At 30.8% G+C, this 27,478-nt stretch overlaps 2 protein-coding genes and 1 non-coding gene across 3 annotated transcripts; all 3 read left to right on the top strand.

The window, feature by feature from the left end:
• The first annotated feature begins 2,960 nt into the window (after positions 1–2,960).
• On the top strand, positions 2,961–3,034 carry TRNAN-GUU. The gene has a single exon. It is a non-coding gene; the product is annotated as a tRNA-Asn (tRNA).
• An 837-nt stretch (positions 3,035–3,871) lies between these two features.
• On the top strand, positions 3,872–9,237 carry LOC114176110 (serine hydroxymethyltransferase, mitochondrial). The gene is made up of 16 exons (XM_028061042.1): positions 3,872–4,094; positions 4,174–4,224; positions 4,312–4,398; positions 4,560–4,681; positions 5,524–5,600; positions 5,896–6,020; positions 6,340–6,432; positions 6,554–6,646; positions 6,781–6,978; positions 7,125–7,229; positions 7,511–7,576; positions 7,685–7,762; positions 7,987–8,098; positions 8,174–8,284; positions 8,426–8,595; positions 8,975–9,237. The coding sequence occupies exons 1-15, from the start codon at positions 4,005–4,007 to the stop codon at positions 8,572–8,574; spliced, it is 1,557 nt and encodes a 518-aa protein (XP_027916843.1). The 5' UTR covers positions 3,872–4,004; the 3' UTR covers positions 8,575–8,595; positions 8,975–9,237.
• Positions 9,238–12,407: 3,170 nt separating this feature from the next.
• LOC114175649 lies at positions 12,408–19,943 on the top strand. Its single transcript, XM_028060419.1, has 9 exons — positions 12,408–12,682; positions 13,555–13,705; positions 13,784–13,912; positions 14,010–14,125; positions 14,667–14,748; positions 15,475–15,534; positions 15,618–15,725; positions 17,814–17,859; positions 19,479–19,943. Exons 2-9 carry the CDS (start codon positions 13,628–13,630, stop codon positions 19,691–19,693), a joined length of 834 nt encoding a protein of 277 aa, XP_027916220.1. The 5' UTR covers positions 12,408–12,682; positions 13,555–13,627; the 3' UTR covers positions 19,694–19,943.
• The last annotated feature ends 7,535 nt before the right edge of the window (positions 19,944–27,478 follow it).

Here is a 27,478-nt window from a genome sequence, read left to right as displayed (position 1 = left end):
TTATTTCCTGGAGTCCTTCACATTTTTGCTTGGACTAAATATTTGTTCCGACTTCTATGAAGCTAACGAAAATCCAATGTTGGGTGCACATGCATGATCTTTCTCTAGAATATTGACAGTCAAAGGTGATTTTCTTAAAGGTTTGTGGTATTGACACACCCTTATCTTTAGATAATCACATCAAGAACAAGTCTAGAAGTTTCTCTACATGTGTCTTGGTTGATGTTGATTTGTTATCTGATTTGCCTAATTAAATTTTGGTGGAAATGTTAGAATTCACGTTTATTGTTGACGTGGAGTATAGGATTTGCCTCCTCTTTTTCAAATTGTAAAATGACTGGTATGATCTATCTAATTGTAGACGATTACAACAAGATGTCAATATAATTTCTGGTGGATAGAAAAGAGTTGATGCAAAAATACAACTTTATCGTCCTAAGGTAGTTGGTACCTAGGATGGAAATAAAGGCTCTCTAGGTTCAATTTTAAAGTGTTTGGCTATTGTGGAGTCTATTTTAGAGCCTATTGTGAAGTATGTGATGAAGTCTATGGTGGAGTCAATGGTTAAGCTTGTGGTGAATCCTATGGTAGAGGTTGTAGTGGATCCATTGGGGAAGCTTGCGTTGGATATGGTTGTTCAGCCTAAGCCAAATCATGATAATGTTTGTGTTGTACATGAATCTTCTATTGTTAAGAATATAAATATAGATGTTTCTAATGATGGTGGTGTGTTAGTGGATTCTGATTCCTTGACTCCTATGCCTTCTTTGGAGGATGTTACTCCCATTGTTGATATTTTACAGGGTTTACAATATTTAAATTCACCTCATTATAATTCTGAGGCAATTTCTTTTTTTTATGTCTAAGAAAGTTCTTTTTTTTAGAGGAATTGAAAATAATCTTTAAATGAGCTAATATGCTTGATGAGAGAAATATTCTAATTATAAGAAGGACGATAAGTCACTTCAAACTACAAGAAAATTCGATCCAGGTAAGTCAAAGCAAATTAATACTAAATCTTCCAAATTAAAGATTTTTAAATAACTATAATAAGTTTTAAAGTCCTTTTATAAATTGTGTACGAATTTAACATGTCGAGAAATTTGATTATTGAGCTTTAATTTTCTACTTGATTTACTTTTTTTTTCATCTATGCATATTTCTTAATTTTTTTATCATAGATATATTTTATCTATGTGTGCAATGTTATCATGGATTTGGTATGGTCTCCATATTTTCCTATTCGTTTTCTTTTTCTTTTTTTGTTTGATAAAATCTTCATTTTATTATGACAATGATATTTAACATTGAGCTTATGGGAAGATTTGACAACTGGTCTATACTTAGCACATTCGTTTGCACGTATCCTAATTTGGTGTGGTCACATGCAAATTCATAATAACATTATATTAGTCACCTTCACCACTCCTAACACCATGTTCTACGCAAGTCATTTGGCCTTCATACATATATGATATTAACATTTAAGTTTCTTATCTCTATCATTTTCATCAACTTGTTTGGCGAACACATTAGCGATGAGATGTATAAAATAGTTACGTGCCCCCATGATAAATGGAGGAATAAAGAATACCCGCATAAAATACTTACACATTATCTACCACCAAATTTTCATATTAGGAGCGTGATTCAAACTATTCCTCATATCATATTATATAAATCCAATTCTTACCGATTAAACCAACTTTAGTTGGCATCAAATTAGCTACACAAAAACATAATCCCATATTTAAAAAATGTTAATAATATAGTGTCTCGTCACATAGCACTATTAATTGATTCATTAAGTGTTGCCACACAAGTCCATTTGGACTAAATTGCTAATGCCACGGTATTTATTAAAACTATAGCGTCATCCCTCTTCAATTCCATGCATATCGTTACCACATCAGTGCATTTCTAAGCATTAAAATAAAACTTCAACTTAATTCTAAAGGTGCTTGTTTGAAACATAAACACATTTTACTAAATATTTTATACTTGATGTGTAGAAGCCTCATAAAACATTAAACGGAACTGTAGATTGCTAAAAAAACATTCTGAAAACAACTTTTCAAGAGTTTCAAAATGTCAATCTGCATCAAACCATTTTTTTTTATGACTAATATATATATTTTTACAAAAAATTCAAGTGTAAATACTTATGGTTGGCTATCAAGGTGAAGTTAGTTAATCACAATTTGCTTGGCAAGTTATTGGACTTACTAGTTTTACTACTAAGAATCAATATCGGTCTCTTATTTCTTAAAACAAATTGACCAAGTCAAAATTTATCAAAGCAATCTAAAATTTATGAGAACAGCGAAAATCAGTATTTTATTTTTACTTGAAACAATTTTAAGAAAAATGAAGTCAAAAAATTGAAAAAGTGTATAAATTATTATTTTATTTATTATCAATAATAATAATGATGATAGTTTATTTCATCTAAAACGTATGGTTTATACATTTATATTAATTTACAGTTTTTAAAATCTTAAAATTTTATAATTTATATATATATATATATATATATATATAATATCAATTTTTTTACTTTATCTGTAAACTTTTTATTATTAATAAAATTTATTTATTTTATTAAAATGTAAGCTTAAACATTGAGATATATTTAACTTACACTTTTTTATATGTATATTTTGAATATTAAGTAGCTGTCTATAACTGTAAAAAAATATTAAGTATCTGCAAAATAATGCTTCATTTTAGTTTTAAAGTTATAATCTTATGACATTATATTAATTTAGCATTATTTAATTATTAATAAATTTTAACAACTCGTCAATCATTGTTGAAATATAATGTCTTAAATGATTTAACAACTACTCCAAATATGTTGTTGATACAACCTTGTTAAGAATTGAAAGCAGTGAAATTCGTCAACAATAGTGAATATGAGTATAGCTATATTATAGTTTATTTTAATTAATATAACAAAAGCTGGAATAGCTCAGTTGGTTAGAGCGTGTGGCTGTTAACCACAAGGTCGGAGGTTCAAGCCCTCCTTCTAGCGTTTTTCATTTTTTTCCTTTATTCTGATTTCTTTTGCCCAGCGTTTTTCATCTTTTTGTCTTGATTCTGATTTTTTTTTTGCCCTGTGATTCTATTTTAATTGTATCTTATTAGAAAGATATAAAAAATAATTAAAAATTTCTTTATGAAATGCTTCTCTTTTAATCCAACAAATTATTACATTCATATCCTTAAAGGAATGGAACATTAGTTGGCAAAAGATGATGACTCAAAGAAATAGTTGAATGCATTGATGGCAAGTGGCAAAATATGTTTCAAGCATTTGAATTACCCTATCACCTTTCAATTTGTGGCCAAGAAACCCTACTTCTGGATTGGCCTTTCAAGGCCTACGTTATTTCTAATATTTGTGCATCTCAATTTTCATGCTTTCCATCATTTTCTTTTTCTTTACAAATGAACAAAAGTTTTTGCGTAGCAGAGCTCATCACCTCTAATTTTCTTACCCACCCTTATCATTGACTAATACCAAATTTCAAAATTTATCAGATACTATTTCATATCAAAAAAGAATTAAGATTATCAGATTGAAGGCTCATCAACTTGTTCAATAATAAAAGAATATTATTAATAAAATTTAAGTTTAACAATCATGGTATAAAACATTGTCATTCCATTATAAATCATCGTAAATATGTTTGTTAAATACGATGATAGAATAACCCTTTTTACATTACATATAGTATTTGGTCATATATATTAGCCATTAATGCAACAGCCTCTTTCATTTCTCCTTCAATTTTATAATATTTTTTTTTATAATATATTTATGCAATATTATTATTTTAAAAAATAGCGAAAGGTCCAACGGAATCCAAAATCCGAAGGTGGGTCCCTCCCCGTGGCGCCAAGCGAAAAACCGATTGAGAGCAGTGATTGGGATTGGGATAACAAGGCATCGAACGAGTTCATCTTCACAACCACACTCTGTATCTCTCTGTGTACGAGAAATGGCGATGGCAATGGCGCTTCGCAGGCTTTCGTCTTCGGTTGAGAAGCCTATGCGCCCTCTCTTCAATGCCGGTTCCATCTACTTCAAGGTTCACTCTCTCTGCGTCTCTTCTTCTTGCTCTTAATCGCTTATCGTAATCTCAACTTTTCTTTTTTTCACTTTTGTAGTCGTCTTTGCCTGACGAAGCTGTCTACGACAAGGAGCGACCCGGGGTTACAGTGAGTCCATCTTTAGGATATAATCAATTTCACTTTCTAAAAGTATCTATATTCATGATTTCATGAAGAAAAATTGCGACTTTGCAGTGGCCCAAGCAGTTGAATGCTCCACTGGAGGCTGTTGATCCTGAGATTGCTAATATCATTGAGCTTGAGAAAGCTAGGCAATGGAAGGTATGCATATAATTATTTTATGGTCATGTATGAGTATGTGGTGTTTCCTCGTTAATTTAGGATTGAATTTGAAACTCTTTTCTCTTTTTGTTATTATTATAAGTTATGACTTATGATGTATAGTGTATATTTTAACTTTTTTTTTTGGGTGAACTGTGAAGGGGCTGGAACTAATACCCTCAGAAAATTTCACTTCTGTGTCTGTCATGCAAGCGGTTGGGTCTGTCATGACCAACAAATACAGTGAGGGTTATCCTGGTGCAAGATATTACGGTGGAAATGAGTATGTTTGTCTCTCACCTCTTGCTTTTACATATTTTCATAGTAAAAAACTATTATTTTATTATTTTATTTTAATTAAAAAATAAAAAATTAATCAACTTTAATTCTACTTTTAGAAACTTTGTTAACTTTGTCAAAATCTTGTTTGTCAAAAGATAATTTCCCTTTTCATAATCAGGCTCTTCTGGGTGAAGTGACTAACTAGAGAGGAAACCAAGAATTTTTAATTCAGGACAAAATCAATTTTTATATTTAGTGCACATGCCCAATAGAGAAGAGTTAGCAAACAAACAACTATACATTCTTATTAAAATTTATTGAAATTAGTTAGTGAAACTGAGTATAGTCCATAGTTTTTGTGATTTCTGATAAATTTGAATTAACTTGTATAATCTTTAAAAAAAAAAGTATTTTTCTTTATACATTTTTTTTCTTTTACAATCTTATTATTGATATATATTATCATTAATTTCCCAAATGACTATTTTTTATAACTACTAATTTTTATTGAACAATCTGAATGAACTGACTTTTTATTTAGTGAGATTTCCGTTTCTAACCATGTTTTCTTCATTCACGTTACTCGAATTCAGAACTTTGATCATGAGACCAGTGCCACTCTGAGAAATGACTTGTCGATGTACAAATATGAATTTTTTAGAAGATTAACAGTTAATTTTCTTATCAGGAGTATTACTTATTTTATCTTTACTTTCTTTAAAAGAATCAAACCCGGCTTCATAACTCATCGATCAGCACATGATGTATATATAGTTGTTGGCAATTGGGACTTTATTGTATGCCGAATGCAAATTCGAAAACTTGTGGATCTTTCCTTTTCAGGTATATTGACATGGCTGAAACACTGTGCCAGAAGCGTGCCCTTGAAGCGTTTAGATTGGATCCCGCTAAATGGGGAGGTAAACACACACACGACAAAAAAATAGCAGCACAGTAAAAAAATACCCTGTTTTCTATATTTTGGGCTTTAGCAGAATGTTGTACCATTTGTCTTTTCTGGTTATTAGCATGCAAGGGAATGTGTCTATGAGTTGCGACTTATATAGGTTTCTAGAGGTTGCAGTCTGACATGGGCTTTGGTGGTTAAATTTTGAAATGATCACCCAGGAGCTCTCTTGATACTCAATAAATTCATTGAATGTATTAGGTGTTTGCTTAAGTCTTCTGATGTCACTAAACCCATATAAATTGCAGTGAACGTGCAGCCTCTGTCTGGGTCTCCCGCAAATTTTCATGTTTACACTGCATTGCTGAAACCCCATGAGAGAATCATGGCACTCGATCTCCCTCATGGTGGCCATCTTTCTCATGGATATCAGGTACTTTGAAGTTTGAACCTCCACCATGCTTTTCATCATAATTTATTAACTAGCCCTACCTATATAACATTATTGTCTTTTTCTTTTTCTAAACCGTTACTTTTTAAACATATTTAACTATTTATATTTTTATTTGAGTCATTGCGTAAACTATTATTTTGTGGCAACCTTTCGTACAACAATCAACTTATCTTGTTTTCGTTTTCCAGATAAGCTCTCTTAATTATTTTCTAAATTCATGCTAGAAGTTCTCTCAAATCCAAATTCATTTAGTGTCTTCCGTTTATTTACAACTAATATTGCTGCCACTACTATGCAGACTGATACCAAAAAGATATCTGCAGTCTCCATATTTTTTGAGACAATGCCATATAGATTGGACGAAAGTACAGGATACATCGACTATGACCAGGTATCATTGCAGGGTATATTTTGTCTTGGTTGGGGTACCGTTGGCTACATTTCATAGATATATTCCTGTCACCTTTTATGCCATCTCAAGGATTTTGTTATGTGAAAATCTTGAAATTCAGTTGGAGAAAACGGCTACACTCTTCAGGCCAAAATTAATTGTTGCTGGAGCCAGTGCTTATGCACGCCTGTATGATTACGATCGTGTACGAAAGGTAACATGCATGCATAATTTGCAGTAGTATTTTATAAATAGATTGTATGATATAACATGCATGTATTATTTTTACCTTTTACTTTGAAGGATTGTATGGAAGTCCCAAGGTTAAATTCCTGAAACATGTTACAGGTTTGCGACAAACAGAAAGCTATATTATTGGCAGATATGGCACATATCAGTGGATTGGTTGCAGCTGGTGTTATCCCGTCACCTTTTGATTATGCAGATGTAGTTACTACCACAACTCACAAGTCACTTCGGGGACCACGAGGAGCTATGATATTCTTCAGGAAAGGAGTTAAAGAAACTAACAAACAAGGAAAAGAGGTAAATTCCAAGGCAAACTTAATTTGGCCTTCTTTTATTTTGATTTCCATACTCTTAAATTTCAATTCCATCTATAGTATAGTTTGTGTTGTTTCCAACTTGAACTGATCTAAATTCATAACAGTAGTTCTTCTTTTAATTTGAAGGTACTCTACGACTATGAGGACAAAATCAACCAAGCTGTTTTCCCTGGACTGCAAGGTGGCCCTCACAACCACACTATTACTGGTTTAGCTGTTGCATTGAAGCAGGTAAATAAACGGATAACATCACATTTTTAGACTTACCAGTATAGGGACAGACTGAGATGGAAGGGTTGTGTCACTGGCTGTTTTTCTTCATATTTTTGTATCCACTTACAGTTACCACTGAATTCTTTTTGTAGTAAGATTTTTCTCGTTACTTTATGCAATCCATAGAAACTACAAGATATGGCAAATGGATGGGGTGAATAAGTTATAAAATGGACATTAGTTTGTAGCTTTATCTAATGATCATGTATATCTCTTTCTCTTTGTGGTTGTGAATGCAGGCTACAACTCCAGAATATAGAGCATATCAAGAGCAAGTTCTCAGCAACAGCTTTAAATTTGCACAAGTACCTTATAAAAGAGATCCTCCTTTTCTTTATTATTTTGGATCATAATCCGCAAAGTGGTTTCAAATTTGCTTTACGTATCCAACAAATTAACCTAATGTGTTTCAGGCACTGAGTGATAGGGGCTATGAGCTTGTTTCTGGTGGAACTGATAATCATCTAGTTTTAGTGAATCTGAAAACTAAGGTAATGGGAATCCCCTTTGGCATTTCATCTAATCTTCACTGACTCTGAACGAAAAATCATCTCTTCAACTGCTCGTTCTTTGTACAATAGTCATAAAACTGATCTCAGTTATGAATATACTTCTCACATTTGTAGCTTCATTATGGAGAAATTTGCTAAAATAAGCAGTAATTAATTTGAATCTAAGGGGCCAGTAAAATAGACAATTTTTTTTAAATGTGCAGGGTATCGATGGCTCCAGAGTTGAGAAGGTGTTGGAAGCAGTTCATATTGCAGCTAATAAAAACACTGTTCCTGGAGATGTGTCTGCTATGGTTCCTGGTGGCATCAGGATGGGTAAAGGTTCTTTGTTGTCTGTATTACAATTTTCATGTCTTAAGTCACTGAAATGATCTCTTTTGTGGAATTCAGGAACCCCTGCTCTTACTTCTAGAGGATTTGTTGAGGAGGATTTTGTTAAGGTGGCAGAGTTTTTTGATGCAGCTGTAAAGTTGGCTTTGAAGGTTAAAGCAGAGAGCCAAGGTTCTTAGATCTTCATTATGCTTCCTTAATTTGCGTTTGTTTCTTTATCTGGACTGAAATAAATGTTTTTAAGCTCATTCTGTTGGCTTGTTAAGTGTATACTAAGCTAATAAGTGGTTGCTGTTGAACTTTTCTAATCAGGAACGAAACTGAAGGACTTCGTGGCCACAATTCAGTCATCTTCTACCATTCAATCGGAGATAGCAAAACTCCGCCATGATGTTGAGGAGTATGCAAAACAATTTCCAACCATTGGTTTTGATAAAGCAACCATGAAGTACAAGAATTGAGAGAAGAAAATTTTCCATTAGGTATGTGTAATTCTTTACTCATTTTCTCCTAGTTTATTCATTTTCGTTTATTTGGTCATATAACACAAGAGGCAGTTGGACACATATGAAAGGTGGTGCACTATGGATTTTGTTCTTGTCTCATTCAAACAACATTTCATTTCATATTGTCTACTCAAAGCTAAAATTTACAGTAAAAGAAAAGCAAAGCGATGCCAATTACTGTCATTATTCTCTGATAAATTAAAAAACTGATATAAATGAGTGATTCTTTTTACTCATTCGTATTGTCCGGGACAGGAAAGTTTTCAACTATGTGACATTTCTAGAATTAAATTTTCTCATCTAGAACATTCAATGTCTGATGTTCTCTAACAGATGTTGGTTTGCGTTGTGGCAGGTCATTCAATGGTCTTACTGGAAAAGCAACTCAACACGATCAATTTTCCGGATTCATGGTAGCCGTGGACGACAACATATGCTTTAAAAAAATGTCAAAAGCCTTTGTATGTATGAATCTAGAAAATCTTGATCAGTATCTTCTTGAAATGTATAGATACATATGTAATAAAGGCTTGAAATACCAAATTTCCTGAACAGATTTGTTGAACCTACCCCTTTTAATGTTACTCCGATCATAAGAAGTGATTGTATTTTCTAAAAGGTCAATTAGCCCTCCTCTGCATAGAATCTCGCTGAATACTGATGTTAATTCTTTGATCACCTTGATTATATTCCTTAAAATATGGAAGCAGTTATGGCAGTTTCAATGAGTTTGAATACCTATGTCTTCGGGAACCGTAAAGGTTAGCCATATTTGACAAAATGTAAAGAGGCTTGAAAGTAGACTTTAGATACTAAGAGAAGTAAACATAGAAATGAAGGAAAAAAATGAACGAAAATGCTGAAGGAAATAGAAATGCAGGAATTGAGAGAGATGCTTAAAGCAATGCTAGATATTTTTTGTCAATCAAATTTTAAAAAATCTAAATAATATTAAAGTGTATACATAATTTAAAATTTGTCCGAAAATATTTATAAAACAATATTTTAAAAATCTTATTCCTCATACAATAATAGTATCGTTTTTTTTTTCTTGAAAAAATAAAACTCATGTTATTATCTTAATTCTCTGGTTTATTAGGAAGATTTTTTCATATATAAACCTTTTTCTTTTGTTCAATTTAATACAAATCTTTAACTCTAATATTAGTTGTGAGTAAATAGAGAGAATTTATAGGAAGGTACATTAAAAATCAAACATATCTTTATTTTTATATAATACTTAACTTTCTCGTATTTAAATTTAAACTCACACTTATGACCAGCATATGGACAAATAAAATGAAGGATACCTTGAGCAGGTTAGGTATCTGCATGGAGTTAATCATTTTTACAAAGCACAGATATTGTCACTCCTTGAATACAGTGCTATAGTCCAAGCTCAACTGCTATTTCTACCAAAACTTTAGGGACAACGCTTAGTTTTTGTTTTTTTTTCAATCTTCATGCTGCTGATTGGATAAAGAAATGAAGAGATGAATAATTGATACTTGTAGATATTTGGTATTCTGAAAATTTAATACTTGTTCATTATATTACCTATATCGTGGTATGGTACATGTCACCCGACAAAAATTAAATTACATTTTTATTGTTATTGGGTTATGAGATTTTTTGTTGCTGTTGGTATGAATGAAGTTCTTTTTTTCAGCTCTTTGTTACTCTTCATGATTCACTTGCAAACTCTAAAATTGTTATTGAATAGAATATAGATGAAGTAATCGAATAATATCTTATATTTTGATTGAAAGTGAGAGGTCACTGAAAGTGCGTTGAGGTTCTGTTGCAAGTTTTTTTGTTTTTTCGATTTTATTTGTATTTTATTGGTTTAATTAGTTGGATGGTATGCATTTTGGTTCAAATTTGTCAGTTTGTTACTCACTTTTAATGTGTTAATCAAGTCTCAACTTTTGAAAATTGTCTCAATTAAGTCCTTTTTACAACAAAATTATTCACACTACTAACTTTATTCATGACTTCTACCACTAAATTTTAATATAGGTTTAATTACTCGCAAGGTACCCACTTTGGGTCAAGGGTGTCAAAATGATATCCCGTGAAAAAAAAATGTGTCAATTTGGTACCCAAATAAGTTTAAATGCATCAATCAAGTTCATTTTCATTAACACCGTTTAAGTCATTAACGTTGACCAATTGAAAGAGTCCGTTGACACAGAAATTTGACACGTGGAGTATCAATTATTTGTGACGTGGTAATTTAAATAAAAAATAGGAATTTTTTAAATGAACTAAAAAAAATTGTAATGTTTGAAGTGGCCCTGAGTCAAGAAAAAAAGAAAAGCATAGTGAGAAGTGAGAAGGTGATCGAGATTCATGCGATTTGGGGGTTTCTGCAATCTTAATCTCATTTTGCTCCCATTTCCACCTAGTTTTCACCATCGACGCTGAATATGTAAGTCCTAAATTCCCATTTCCTCTCCCTTCCAATTCATGACACAATCACGTTAGACCAAGCTTCTAATTTTTTCCTCTTTCATTTTTTTTTTCGCTTTTATTCTTAGAACTGTACAGCGACATTTGTTGCCACAATAGGGTAATTTCAATTCCAATGTCAATTTCTGAATTTTTTGAATTTTTTATGTTTCTTTTTAGGTTTGGGATTTTAGGTTCTGAAGTTTCTACTCCTAACCCTGGGGGATATTGATTGGAAGGAGGGGGAAAGGAACTCGAGATTAGGGTTTCCTTGGAAGCTTTAATTTTATTGAGAAAAATCAAGAGAGTATATTTGGGACTAGAAAGAGGGTTAGGTTTAGAGGATACACTATTTTTTATGCCCACGAAGAACACGCACAACCCTCATTGCAAAATTGATCAGAAAACACCTCTACAACTACAAACCACACACCACGAAACCACCTCATTAGGTCAGAACCAGCAAGCAAATGGAGAGGAAGAAGAAGATGATAACAACCACAAATGACTTAGGGCAAATTCAAACTTCACCATTCATTAAATAATTTGTACACGTAATACTGTACCATTGTTTTTTTACACATCTTCTTCTTTCAATAACACGTATCTGTTATGCATTGCCACGTCACCATAAATTTAACCCGTTTTTTACAATATAATGGGATGCACCTGATTGATGCACTTAAACTTATTTGGGTATCAAATTGACACCTTTTTTTGCGTACGGTACCAATTTGACACCCTTGACCCAAACTGGGTACCTTACGAGTAATTAAACCTTTAATATAAGTATAAATATTTAATTTTGTAAGTCATTTTAAATAACAATACTATTAACAACGTTAATAAATTTTTTAATTGAGACATCATTTCAAAAGTTGAGACTCAATTGATACATTTTTAAACTTAAGTATCAAACTAACACATCTAAATAGAAAATGGATTTCTTCCAACTAATTAGACCTATTTTATTTTAAAATGTACATTCAACAACATACTATTCTTTATTTATGTTAATCACTTTTCTAAAATACAAAAATATCAAACATATATTTTTAACTAATATATATATATATATATATATATAATTTTTATTTTATGTTTACATTTATTTTTAATTTTATTTTTTAAATGAAAATTATTTAAAATTAAAATAATTATTTTGTTAATTTTATTTTTGAGTGATTGTTTTTTTAAATATAATTTTTTTTTAAACTTGAAGGAACACATTCACAGATAATTAGTAAATCTTGGGGATTAATAATATAACATTTTCCATTAATATATAGTTAGTGAAAAATATAAAACGCAGAGCATAAATATGATTGGAAAACGTAAATATTCATGACGATAGTGCAGGTGTAATTAGAAACCTTTGTAGTGTAATTTTCATTTCCAAACTCAATTCCCTTTGTTCTCGAACTCTGGTGGTGCTCATCGCGCCCAAACCGTCTCCTCAGTTCCATAGCCAATTGAATCTCGCCTAGCATTCAAGCTCACCACCCCTAAGCTCGCCGTGATCAGCAAGGTCGTCGCGACTGTCAAGCTCATCGCCAACCAGTGCGTGCCGCCACGCCATGGTCACAACCTAACTCCTCGTCAAATAGCCAAGGTAATTCGATTAAAGTAGTTCATACACCCATTAGGTTTTACTGTGTAAATACCTTCTATTTCTGATGTTGGTGTCGCCACATCAGTCAATTGCTTGGTATTCGGAGTCACTTGCATCCTTGTTCTCTAATTTCTCAGTCACTGTGCCGACATTGTCCTTGGTTTCTGGATTTTTTAGTCCAGGTTTAATATGTACAATGTATGTCTAAAATTTGTATAGCAGGTTAGGAATAAAACATTTTTGTTTTGTTCATAGCATGCCAATGACCATTACAATCCTGTACCGCTATTTTTTTAGTTTACCTGCTTCTTTTTTGGTTGATAATGTTGTTATAATTCTGTCTGCAACATAAGATCTTTTTATTAATAACATGGATTGATTCAACAGATATGAAGTGTAATTATTTTTCCTCATTACTATGGATTTTGCAAATGGGATGTTATTTCGACCAAAAGTAGTAGGAGAAGCAAAGTTTAGGGCTTTGTCATGGTTCAGCCCAGGGGAAAAAATTGGCAAATGTTAATATGTGCAACCCAAACTGTAGGGAAAGCTTCTCTAGTTTATTTCAGACTGGAGGTGGGTAGTGTCACTCTCCTACTAGGATGACTTTAAACTCGGAATTTTAGTTTTGCTGTTAGGAGGAGAGCCAAACCAAAGAAGAGTATTGATTATCAAAGGTGTGAAATTTGCACCTTGTGTTAGACCTAGTAATGCGTATAAAGTAAAATGCTATTCGTGTTGTCAATAGGGTTTAACATGTAATTTGACTAATGGATTTGTGTTTTATAATTTCAATGTAAGGTCCTCCATTTCTATTTGTTACCCTATTTATGGCTAACAATACTCATGTGAACATGGTTATGTCTATGCAGTTTGTAAGTTGTGGGACAGAAGCAGCCTATTTCATCCAAAGCCCAGTTGACAATTTCATTGTTTCGGAGAGAGATGATGCTGCCAAGGGCATTGTTGGCTAGATTCATTCAAAAATCATCCACCGTTTCTCCTTTCCAATTCAATCAACAGGCATATTATTGTGTTTTTATTGTACTAGTGTCCTGTTTCAAAATCTATGCTTATCTCATGGATTTGGAAATTTTGCAGAGAGCATTGCATAGCAGGAATAAGAAAGCATTGGAATTCATTGCTAAAGGCTGGAATGCTTTGAAGGAGGTTGATAGAGTGATAGATTATTGCGAGCTCAATGATAAGCGCCTCATTCCTCTTCTCAGGGTAATGAGTGCTTTATCAACCTATAGCTATTTGCTTCTTTATTTGAGATTTCATATAAGAGAAACAAATAAGTTACTTATTTGAGGTACAATGTTAGACAGCTAAGGAGAATTTTGAGCTTGCTTTGGAAGCTGATAACACCAATACCCATGCTAGGTATTGGTTGTCCAGATTGCATATGAAGTACCATGTTCCAGGAGCTAATAAAGCCGTGTATGTGAATTCTCTCTCCTCAGCTTGTCTTTTCTCTTCCTCTCTTGATATACTCCATTAAGTGTAGAAATCTTATGCCACAATTTTATTTCTATTATTTATTTTAAATTAATAAGCCCGGAGCTTATGATTCTCTAGAAAATTGTTCAAGTCAGGCTACTTTACTATGTGAACTTAGCTGAGTAGCAATCCACAAAGGCCAAGTAAACATTAGAATTGGAAAGGAATGGCTCAATACATTATAAATCTCATTTTTCATAGTATAATGAAACAGATTTTAAGAAATTCTCTATTGATTTTTTCCTTCTTGTCATCAATGTTGAATGACCAGTGTCACTTTTGAGGTTTTATTATTTAATGTGTTTTTTATCATTTTTTAAATAATTTCTGTTGACAGTGTAGTGTACCTATCCACTGATCAGTGGTGACTATTTTGAGTTGTTTTGTCCTTGATTGTTTTATTGATGTCAAATAAAAAAATATTTACAGTTCTATCTACCATGAATTCATAATCGGATTTTCCCTTTCCCCATGCAAACAGAGGTGCTGCTTTATTGGTAGAAGCGGCTGAAATGGGTGATCCTGATGCACAGTATGCACTGGGTTGTCATTTAAGAGTTGAGGTGAGGGCACTCTTAACCTTTATATTGTGATGAAATTGATCAAGTATATATGTAGCAAGCTTTGCTAACTTTGAGTTTATGATTATAATCATTTGTTCTTGTATCTCTTAACGACTATCATTACTGTTAGTTTCTTTTTTCTTTTCTTGCCTGATTATGGAGCACCACTTCTTTAATTTATTGATCTGATCTTGATACATATGAGACAAAACCATGTATAATATGAGATAAAACCCTTAATGGACCAGAAATAGAAATTGTCCTCTTTCTGGATAATTTCTAGAAAGGAGTGTGATTTAATTCTATTCCTGTTTGTTTTCAATAATATTGAAGAAATATTTCTCAATTTGGATATACAGAAGTGGAATTATATATTAATGTTTTATGATTTTTTATACATATCTATATATTTACTCATCTTATATATATAATATTCTATATATTTGTGGAATAATTGTTCCACCTTACCAAATATATATCATATTGGATACATATATAGTCTTTATTTGTCATACACACACATATGTGTGTGTATATGTATGTATGTATGTATGTACGCATAGTTTATTTTGACCGATTGTATTACATTTTTACGAAGTATGTCACTCTTAAATTTTTTTTCCATATTTACATTATTGAATACATTGGAAGTATGAAGATCATGAGAACTCTTTAGTTTTTATTTTTTTACTAAAATATTTTCTCAAAAAAATAATTTGGAGACAGAATGATTATGTCCACTCTGATCAACAAGCATTTTATTATTTGGAGAAAGCTGTGGACCAGGTACGTGACTTTATGGAAGGTGTCTTCTTACCATGATTTAAGAATGTTCATCTAAACCTTACTTGGACTGTGCTATGTTCTAGTTGCATCCAGGTGCTCTATACCTTTTGGGTGCTGTATATTTGACAGGCGACTGTGTCAAGAAAGATATTGCTTCTGCATTGTGGTGTTTCCACAGAGCATCTGAGAAGGTGATAAGAAACACAATATACCAATTAATCAAATTTAAGCCACTGGTTTTCGAGGAAATGCTTGCATCTGGTTCTATATTTTTACTCACTGTTGATTTCTTTATGTTATTTTCTCATCTGTCTGGTCAATTAGACTTTGAGTTCAACATATATTAGAATTCAGATATCATTTGATCATATATGCTGTTATGGTTAATTTGGTTCACATACTTGAATTTAGAGATGACCAAAAATCAGTGACTTTCATCTCAGCTGAAGTATATGTATATATATAAAAAAAGATCTCAAAGAGGAAGAAGGTTACAGTCTATGTTCCTTAGAAACTAGGTACCCAAAACACCTTTTATAAAAGCTGTACAACAAAATAATACACCTATTTCAACTTCTTCCCTCGAGCTTGAGCTTGAGCATATAAATTGTATGTCTTAGGATATAGACTTTGATATCATCTTAAAAGATATACTTTAAACCTAACGAAACTTCACAAACCAGTTTTGTAAGATGAGTTTTGCATCTTATGTAATAATTATTATTTGGTTATATCTTATGTAATAATTATTATTTGGTTATATCTTTAGTTGACGTAAGATCTCAAATAGTATACACTAAGCTTAGAAACATAAACTAAATTTTATGTCCTCTTGAAGACTTAGAATGTTTTCACACCGGTCATTATTGTTGTTGGTGACTCCAATACTAAGTTCCTTGGACAACAACTTTTCCCTAATGAAATGACAATTAGTCTTTGTGTTTGGTTCTCTAAGCATTGGATTGGAGACAATATGAAAGACAATCTGATTACCACGATATAGTTTCATTTCATTTGCTCAACTTCACAAAATTTCAAATCTAGTAGTAGTTGCTTAATCTACACAAGTTCATAGGTGGCCAGAGCCATAAATTCATATTCAGCTTTTGTTGTGGATTGGGTAACAACACTTTCCCCAATCCACATCTAAATGATGCCATTGATTAGACCTAAATGAAAAATCTATCCCCGCTCAACTCAGCAACAACTATGCTGGTGAAGAGCCAGACAGAACCTTCAGCTCTTCTCAATGGTCACTGTAGCAAAGATGAGAATGTTGCAGTTGGTAGGTGCTTGACTAAGATGAACTGACGATACAAGCATCATATATGACACATATCTCGACACTACTGATATGTATTTTAAACGTATCTTGACACTGCTATGTTGAACGTATTGGTGCATCAAATCAAGGCGCTGGACATACTAGACATAATAAGATTTGGAATGAAAGTGTTGTTAGTTGAATATTAAATGCAATATTAAAAGTTGTTAGTAGTTTATTAAATGTATTACTAGAAGTTATTAGAAGTTGTTAGAAGTTTTTAGAAGATTTTAGAGATTTTTTGTAATTATTACTTTAAGGTTTGAGTTCTCTATATATAGAGAAGTTGATGTACTGTTTTAGATGAATCAACAAAAATAATAATCTTCTTTCTTTCAAATTATTCCTTTCAAGTGAAGGCATTAGGGAATAAGCTGTGATAGCAATTATAGAAAAGATGACCAATGTGATTTGGGCACGTGACTACTTATAAAACCCAAATACGGACAGTAGATTAAGAGTAGCCAAATCTTTAGAAGTTGGTGACAGAAAAACTATAGATAAATAAAAAATATTTGTAGTCAATAATTTCTGTAGACATGACATATGACAACTTTGTTTCATTGTTTAATCCACGTAGCCAACTCCATCTAGTTGGAAAATGCTTGGGAGCTATATGAATGCGTCGTTGTACATTAGTATATGTATATATTTCTCATGATCAGGCTTTACCTAGCTAATGACTTTATTTAATTACTTCAGAATGATCTATAATGAAAATACATCCTCGCTTAGCCAATTTTAGCACTTAATGTTTCACTTTAAAAGTTTTATTATTGTAAGAGAAAAATTGCACCTGAATATATGCTCCTTGAAAATTGTTTGGCCTTATTAATCTACAAGAGTTTAACCCAAATAGAGGGTTATTGCCTGTGCTATTTGCACGTGTAAACATGATAAATGTTTACCTGCTTGTTTCAAGAGTTTGCTTAGGTTTCTGGTTTTACACATGTAGGGCCATGCTGGGGCAGCTATAGCATGTGGATCTCTTCTTCTTAAAGGTAAGTTTGTCATTCTATGTTACTCTCTACTTCCGTTCACCCAATTATGTGGTATATCATCGTTACATGCCCTTATGGTCGTAGTAAGTTCGTGATTGGCAACTGCAGGCCCTTTTAGCTCTACTAATGATAATGTCTACCTTAGAAGCTAAATTTCTTTTTGTACATTTAATACTAGTACTGATATGTGGGTGGATACATGTTTAGAAGAACAACATGCCATTGCCAATTGATCTCATACTCAAATACTTGTTTGGTAGAATGAAGGAAGAAGAAAGGGAGAGAATTCATATAGAAAATAATCTTTAAAAAAATGGAATTCGTTACGCTTTTTCTCATCTACTTTGTTCATTTCTACTTCCAAACATCTAAACGTTCAATTTTAGATTTTGGAGGATTTTAGCGTGGACGAGTAAAATAAATATCCCACCATGAGTCAGGGAATTAGTGCTGTTAGATATTTCATAGGCTCATTCAATGGTTGAGATTAAAGCTTATTTACTAGATGACATAATATATTGTTAAAACAAATAAATAAAAACTAATTAAGCAAGAAGAGAACTCTCTCCCTCCAAAGAATTCTACAAATGTTCTAAAATCTCACTTCATTCAATATAATCAAAGTTTCTCTAACAAAAATGATGTGACTATAGCTTACAACCATCTCTTAATGACATTTTAATGTGTCTAACATGAAATGTAAATGTAGAATCTAAATACTTTTAAGTGTGGACGAAATTTGAAATAGACAAAGGGAAAATTTAAATTTCAAAATTCAAAATTTTTCTATTATAGTCGTTATTCATGCTTCATTTACTTGCCGGGCTTCTTCTTGATCTTTCTTTGGCTTTGACTTCCTTGCTTGACCGAAATTTGAGTGGACTGATTTGGGCTAAGAATGATTGCTTCTCGGCTGTTCAATGTTGACACCCCTTACTTTGTTGGATGTAATAGCCCAATTAAGAAATTATTATTTATACCTATTTTAACAAATGAAAAAAAAAAGTAAATTTTTAATATCTAAAATTTACAATCAAAATAGTACTCCACTCTACAAGTATTTTATCTATACCATTAATAAAGGTATTCTTCCTTTTAGTGTAAATTTTTTCCAGTTTTATCTTTTTAGTAATTTTTTTAATTCAAATAATTACTCATAATAGAAAAATCATTTATACTATGACATAAAATTACCTATGGTAAATTTTTGCCCAAAACTTCCATTCTGTATCTATCCTCTCTTCCAAACTAAATTTAATTCTCATATTATTCATCTTTATTCATTATCCCCACCAAACATGGAATGAGTGTTGAGTCTATAATATAAGGCCCCCGCAGAACATGTAGAATGTCCATATAAAATGTATGTAGAAAAAAAAGCAGTTTTTATGAGTAAGGAGAAAACATAGGTTGTTGTTATACAAGTAATGTCAAATTCCGGGATAAGATTGATGGTCCCTGAAATAATTGACTGATTCCCTTTGAGTATGCCTTGTTCCGTGCAAAGAGAAGATAGGATTTACATACTGCACTTCTGGTTGGATGTTGTGGCTTGCATTGCGCACAACTTTTGATTATCTTGTATAGTGGTACTAACGAAAGAAAATATTGTGCGTCAGGTGTTGAGATTCCAGAATCGTTAATAAAATTCAGTAAGAAGAGAGGTGCAGCAGCTCATAGACGAGGGAAGAGTAAGGGAAGTGTTGCAATTGAGCCGGTAGAGATGGCAAGAGAAAAGTTTGAAATTGCGGCAAAAGCAGGGTGTAATCTTGGATTCAAATGGCTTGCAAGGTTGGAGGAGGAAGAGAGACGGGCACTCACGGAAGGGCACTGACAAGTGCGGTGCTTTTTTGTAGCAGAACCTATGAAATATCATTTAGCTTCTCTGAATTATGTATTCTAGTCACTGAAAAAACAATAAAGCAGTAGATTAGTGATATTTTAGCAGGAGTTAAGCTCAAAAGGTGCCATTTCATTATTTCAATGTTCTGAAAATCTATCCTGAAAAGACCAGGTCTAGTCCCTGTATCTTAGGGTACATCTTATAATTACTACACCAATAGATATGATTGATGAATGTCTAATATGAGAATGTTAGTTATTTTAAACTATTTTGAAATTAATTATAGAAAATATGTTATATTTTTATCGGCAAAGTTCAGATATTTTGATATTCCAATTATTTTATATAACTAGGATATAATTGTTCTTAAAAATATTAAATTTTTAGTTATATCTTTATCTTTAGTGACTAATTTGAATATAAATATTTTATTATTAAAAAAAATTTATTAACTAATGTTTTTGTTTATTTTCGCATGAGTTTAAAGGAAAGAAAAATGAGTGTTTTCGTTTATTAATAATTAATATTTTTTTGTTTTTTATTCTTTTTTCTTAATCTAAAAACAATTTGGAGTATATTTTTCTTCTCTCATTTCCTTTTATATTCTCAAATTTATTCTGAAATCTATAAATATAACAAAACATGAGCACAAAAAACAACCCTTTGTCATATGTCGGGTTTTTTTTACTAAAAGGGTATTTTTTTTAGGTAAATTACTATAATGGACAGATTTAAAAAAAAAAAAATTATTAACTCTGAGATAAGAACACGACTTATTTTTGAAAGTAGAAATCGTGTGCACGGGAAATACTTGCTTCACTCAAACAATCTAGTGTTAAAAATGTACGCCGTATTAAATTTTAAAAAAGGGTTTATTATTTTAAAAAATACTAATTATTGTTACACAACACATAAGTTACATTATTATAACGTGAGGTTGGAAAAACTTAAAAAAAAAAAAAATCAAATCAATGGTTAAGTGGCTTAGTTAACAAATCAGTTTAAAAATTGGTCAGCTAACTTTTAAAAAATATATAAAAAAAGTACAAGAAAATCTATAGATAAAAAAAACAGAAACAACTAAAATTTAATAATAGGCAAATAAAAAAGGTCAAGTACATATCTATAACAGAAAAACAATATTAATTTAGTCTAGTTGATATAATTGGTAAAAGAATTTCAGGAAACAATCATAGAAGAGTTTCATAATTCAACGTTAAAAATATAAAAAATTCTAAAAACAATACATATATTAAAAAGGTTGATAAGAAATTGCATTCACACTTCACAACACATAGCCTGAAAAGTATAGAAATTGTCAACAACATATGTTGGGTATTGGGCTTCCTTCCTATGTGGAGAAAAGACCAAAAACTTGAGAAGTCAATGTCTCACTTAACTAGTAGAGAGGCGGCTGCAAAATAAATAGAGAAGCAGAACAATAGAGTCAGAACACACTGAAAGTAGGTAAGAACTTGTGGACCAACCTGGTCCATCATGGGTTCGGGCTGGGTTGGGTTAACATTTTTTTATAAATTTTAGTACAAGCTAGTTTTTGATCCAACCCATCAAGAACCCGGATCACCCGGGTTGAACCCGTGGTGAGCCGAGTTGGCTCATCAACCCACCCACAAATAAATGGTCACACAATTTTTTTTTTTACTTGGGTTGGGTTGGGCTATTTTTTTTTCTTAGCCAACATATTGGGTTGACAAATGTAAACATAATATTTTTGTGATTTTGATTTGTGTTTGGGGTTGAACATTATTTTGGATTGTATTGAAGTTTATTTAGATTTTAATTATAATTAAAATTTAGTTTTTCTTTTTAGACGGAAGAAAACAAAATTGTATTTTTTTAAATTAAGTGAGTCAGTGAGCCACCCGTTTAATTCACCAACATGTGGTTGTCGAAATAAGTTCAAATTTTTTTGACTCACTAACAAGTGAACCAAGTAGGATTGATTCACTAAGTGATCAATCCGTGGTGGACCGGACCAGACCGGCTGGATAACTTATTTTGATAACTCTACACATAAGGATAAGACCATTAGCTCTTAAGCTAATAATAAATTTGAATCAGAGCAAATCTCGTTAGCTTTTAAGTTAATAATATTTTGGATAATGATGAATCTTCAAACTATATGTTATGGATGTCAAAAAAGATTTACAGAAGTTTTAAAGGATAAAATATACAAAATACATTAAAAATTTTTGAAATAATTTCATTGATATATTACTATACATGTAAGAAAAATTGTCTAACCATAAACCAAGCTCCGCCACTAATAGGCTAATAATGAATTGGTAATGGATGAAATAATTGAAAGTGTATAATGGAGAAAACATAGGATAGAAGAAATGAGAACGAAGGAAGGAGATGAAGAGAATAACGTGGATAAAGGAGATGAGAAAAAAATGTAGATGAATGTGTATGGATGGAAAAGATAATTGTTGACGAAAGAGATGAATATGCGTGAAGAAGATTAATGTGAATGAAAGATATGAGTGGAATGAGATTTATGAATGTGAATAAAGAATATGAGTGTGATGAATTATATAGAAAGTGAAAGAAAAGAATTATGAATGAGAAGATTTATTATCTTTAGATATGCATAATTAGATTAAAGTGATCTACAATAAATATCCAATATGAAAAACCTATAACTTAGTGTGGCACTATCTTAAATAAATATAAAAGTCAAAAATAAATTAGGTTAGCGTCCACTAAATCCATCACTACAAAAAAAATGCGTTTTAGTGACCACCCATTTTGGTCGCTAAATGACCAAAAATTGATCGCAAATCGTTTAGTGACCGAAATAGAAACTAAATAAAATTAGTGACGAAAATCCTAGTCGCAAACCACTTAGCGACCGAATTTAAATTTGGTCGCTAAATAGCCATTAAAATTATGGTCACTAATCGGTCACTAAAAATTTGGTCACCTTAAAGCATTGGAGACCAATTTAGCCACTAGAATTTCAGTCTCTAATTCGGTCGCTAAAAGTGACAAATTTTAATTTAATAAATATATTTTTGGTCGCTAATTCAGTCACTAATAGATACAATTTTTAATTTAATTAAAATAATTATTGGTGGCTAATCGGTGACTAATTTAATAATTAAATGAAGATCAAATTAGTGAAATAATTGCTAATATATCTATAGATTACTAATTTAATTTAATAATTAAATAATTTAATAAATCAATTGGTAATACTTGCTAATATATCTATAGGTTACTACTGATACAATTTTGATTATATTAGTTTTTTCCTACATTGTCAATTCTAAATATATTAGAATTTCTCATTAAATTAAAAAAAACCACAATTGTAAAAAATTTATAATATATAATTAAAAGTAACAAATATTAAAAGTACAATGTTCATATTTAAATTTAAAGATACAAATAAATACAAAGATTTATCGATTCCTATTTTCATTAATTAATTTTTATTGTTGTGAATAGTTTAAGTGTTCTCCTTCTTCAATTCCTATTTTCATTCCAAAATCCTATAATTTAAAGTTAAATCACATAACAAATAACAAGGTAAAAATAATAAAAAATTTAAGTTAACCACAATAAAAAAAATTAATAACACATAATAATAAAATTCATTCACTAATGCAAAATTATAAAATATTTCACAACTAATCAATTACATACAGTAACTTCTAAATTCTGAAAAATAATAAAAAAGTACAAAACTCTTCAGCTACCAACCAACATCATTCATCCCGCAAGCACAACCACGCCGAAACGACAACTCTTCTGCTGTCACCCAACACCATTCATCTCGCAAGCACAACAACACCAAAACGACGACACCCACCTTTCACGAAGAACACTAACCACCATTACACAATCCATATGCACCTTGCCACCGTCTACAAAGTCAATGTAGTTCCCCAAACAAAGTCAAAAGCACTGGAAACCAAGCGGTGAGTAAACCCCTGCACAAAAGTGAAAGCGCCGGTGACGAAAGTGAGATTCAAGAAGATGAATAAGCAATTATACTGTGGAAGAAGACAAAAAATGGTCGTTCATAGTGGCATTAGATGAACTTCCCATGGCGGCCAACGTTGTCCACAACAACTTTGTTTGAACGAGGAAGGCTTGGTTGCAGGGTGTGGTCTGAGTGAGCACTGACCGCAAGTTTGAGACGTCTCATGAAGAATGAGTTGCGATGTCTGGCCACCTATTTTGGTTTGAGAGGCCGCAAAAATGATTTAGGGAAACAGTAAAAAACCTTATACTATTAAAAAATATTGAAATAAATATTTATTTGTAATTAAAGTTATTTTTATCAATCAAATTTAAACAGCAATTACTTAAAAAGAATTATAAAAATAATAAAATATTAATAATTTATAGTAATAAAAATCTTATATTATAAAAAAAATTTAAACAAATATTTTTCTATAACTAAAATTATTTTCATAAATAAAATTTAAATGAATGAATTGATTAATTAACTCAAAAGTTAAAACAATTATAGAATATTAATAATTAATAGTTTCGAATTGGAGTGCGTTAAATTTGAGATGTAAATGGTTTCGAATTTTATTTTCTTTAAATGTTAGTAGAAGGAAATTTGAATAGGAGATGAACTAAGATTTTCTTTAATTTATAAATTTTAAGAAAATATCAATAAAATTTAAAAATAATTTAAGTATGATTTTATAAAATTATAAACCGTTAACATACGAAATTTTTATTGCAATATTAAGTAGATTTTAAATTTAACTTTTAGAAATCTCTATAAAATATTAAAAAAAAATCTTAAAATTTATTCAATATTTTTAAGTAAAATAAATATAATAAAAACATTACTTATAAAATAAATAAATAATAACAGTGTACAAGTTAGAAATATGAATAATTTTGATTCTGAATGGTGGTGGTAATGTTGATTATGGTAGTGGTGGTGGATGTGGTGTTGGTGGTGGTAGATGTGGTGGTGATGTTGGTAGTGATGGTAGTGGTGGTGGTGATTGTGAAATCAAATATATTATATTCATCTTAAATTTGTTAACACAAATAAATCAAGTCCCAATATATTTTTCGTAAGATTTAGATTTAAAATATTCTTTTAACTAATTGTCAACTTCTCCTAATTGGTGGTGGTGGTGATGTTGGTGATGAAGGTGATGGTGGTGGTGATGAACATGGTCCTGACAATGGTGATGGTGGTGGTTGTGGTGGTGATGTTGGTTATGATGGTGGTGGAGGTTGTGGTGGTGGTGGATGTGGTGGTGATGGTGGTGGTTGTGGTGGTGGTGATTTGGTTAGGGTGGTGATGTTGGTTATGGTGGTGGTGGCGATGGTGATGGTAGTGGTGGTTGTGGTGGTGGTGATAGAGGTTATGGTGTTGGTAGTGATTGTGGTGGTGTTAGTGGTGGTGGTGATGGTGGAGGTGGGGAAAAAAACTTATGTGTAGCAGCAAATTGTAAAAGTAAATAATTTAGTTATTTTATAATTTATATTAAATACTAATTTAAATTTTTTATCATGTTAGTTTAATCTAATTACATAATTTTATAAAAAAATGTATATGGTTTAACAACTAAAAATATTTGGTGGCTAAATATCATATTAAATATATTTTATAAAATAAAATTTATTTTGGTCACTAAATCGGTGGCTAAAACATTACATATTAAAGAATGTTTAGCGACCAAAAATATTTGGTGGCTAAATATCATATTAAATATATTTAATAAAAAAATATAATTTTGGTCGCTAAATCGGTGGCTAAAACATTACATATTAAATAATGTTTAGTGACCAAAATTATTCGGTGGCTAAATATCATATTAAATATATTTTATAAAATAAAATTTATTTCGGTCACTAAATCGGTGGCTAAAACATTACATATCAAATAATAATTAGCGACCAAAAATATTTGGTGGCTAATTACCATATTAAATATAGTTTACAGAATAAGATTTATTTTGATCGCTAAATCGATGGCTAAAACATAATATTTAGAGACTAAAAATAGTCGGTCGCTATATAAATAAAAGTTATTGTACATTTTTTCAGTCGCTAAATCAGTGGCTATTTGCGACTACTATAAATCGGTGGCTATTTCAGTCACAATTTGTGACTAAATTATTTCGGTGACTAATATCAGTGACTAAATTACATTTTTCTAGTAGTGCATACTAGCCTTATTTATTTTTATAGTTAGTATTTGCTAAGTGATGTTAACTTAAATAAATAAAATATCAAAAATAAATAAGTTGACCTTATTTATTTTAATTTTTTTTTATATGTAGCATCTATTTAGCCAACACTAATTTAAATAAATTAAATATGGTTAGCATCTACTAAGTTGAAACTAACGTCATTTTTTTTTTATAAATAGCACCCATTTAACTAATCAATGAGAATTTATGCAATCCTAATTCAAAATGCACATATCACATGCTCGAGAGCGAATGTCGAAGCACTGCAAAGAGATTTTTTATGGAGAAAGGGATTTATGTCATCTTTTGATAGTTGATAATCTACTATAGATTAAAAGATTTAAATTATAAGTTACTATTTTCAAACTCTATTGGAAGAAGAATATTGAGGTGATTGGAGCTCTATAAAAGCTAAACTATTGGATTTATTTGAAAAAGAAAAAAAAAATATTTAATCAGCATGAACTTGAAATGTATTCTTATTGAATTTAAGATGTTAAGATATTCAACCTTTTCATTATTAGAAATTTCATTGTAATTTTCTTTGTATACTATGACCTCTATATATGAGAAGAATGTTAAGAATGGATGTAAAATGTTAAGATTTTTTTTTTTGTATTTATAAAGAAAAAGAAAATGAAAGGTAAAATAGTGAATGTAAAATGGATAAAAATTTATTTGGTACGACATAAATGTTAAGAATTGCACTTTAAATACAACTCAATTTTATAAAATTGATTTGTAAAATGAGATTTGTATTCATTTATATACTCTCATATCATATTAAGAAGTGATCTTTTAAATTTAACTTAATTTTACAAAATCAAGTTGTAAAGTAAAATGTACATCTACTTATATATTATAATTAATCTTATCTCTAATCGACACGAGATATTTTTGACATGTTTATCTCTTTGTATATATTCTTGTCTATCTAGCACAAAACAAAAGAATTCCACACATTTGTTTACGATAGACTCACCATCTACTTGTTTATTTTTCGTATTTTAGTCGAACTGCTTCCATCTGCTGCATAATATATTATGTCCAACCGTCCAAAGAATTTTATATTTCACTGTTGTTGATTTATTACCCCATGAGATAGGCTTTCCCACTAATGACTATATAAGTATCGCTAAATTTTATGTTGTTTTTGTCTAGATTTATATAAATTTTAAAAGATAAAAAAGTCATATTGGTTAAAATTAAAGTTTGAAGATATAAGTTTGCTAATATCATCAAAAGAATGTCTTGTCAAGATCAATTAAACATGTCTTATTGAAGATTATTCCAAAAAATATTTGATTTAAAGTCAAATTAAAGATGTTGAAGTTAAAGTCAAACCAAATAAAAAACGAGATAGAGTTGTTTATAATAGTTTTTTAAAACTCCATCAACTTCTCCTTGCCACTCCTAGACAAATCTTATAAAATGATACAAATAAATAAAATCTTACCTAAAATCTAATCATGAACTTTTAGCACACAGTGATGAAACACATTTTTCTCTTATTTGCACCATCTTACTTTAAGGTACTAAACAATATTGAATTAAACTGGCAGTAAAAAAAACAAAG

This window comes from Vigna unguiculata, chromosome 3, assembly GCF_004118075.2.
Source record: "Vigna unguiculata cultivar IT97K-499-35 chromosome 3, ASM411807v1, whole genome shotgun sequence".
In the NCBI taxonomy this organism is placed as follows: domain Eukaryota; kingdom Viridiplantae; phylum Streptophyta; class Magnoliopsida; order Fabales; family Fabaceae; genus Vigna; species Vigna unguiculata.
This window is presented reverse-complemented; position numbering and strand designations above follow the sequence as displayed.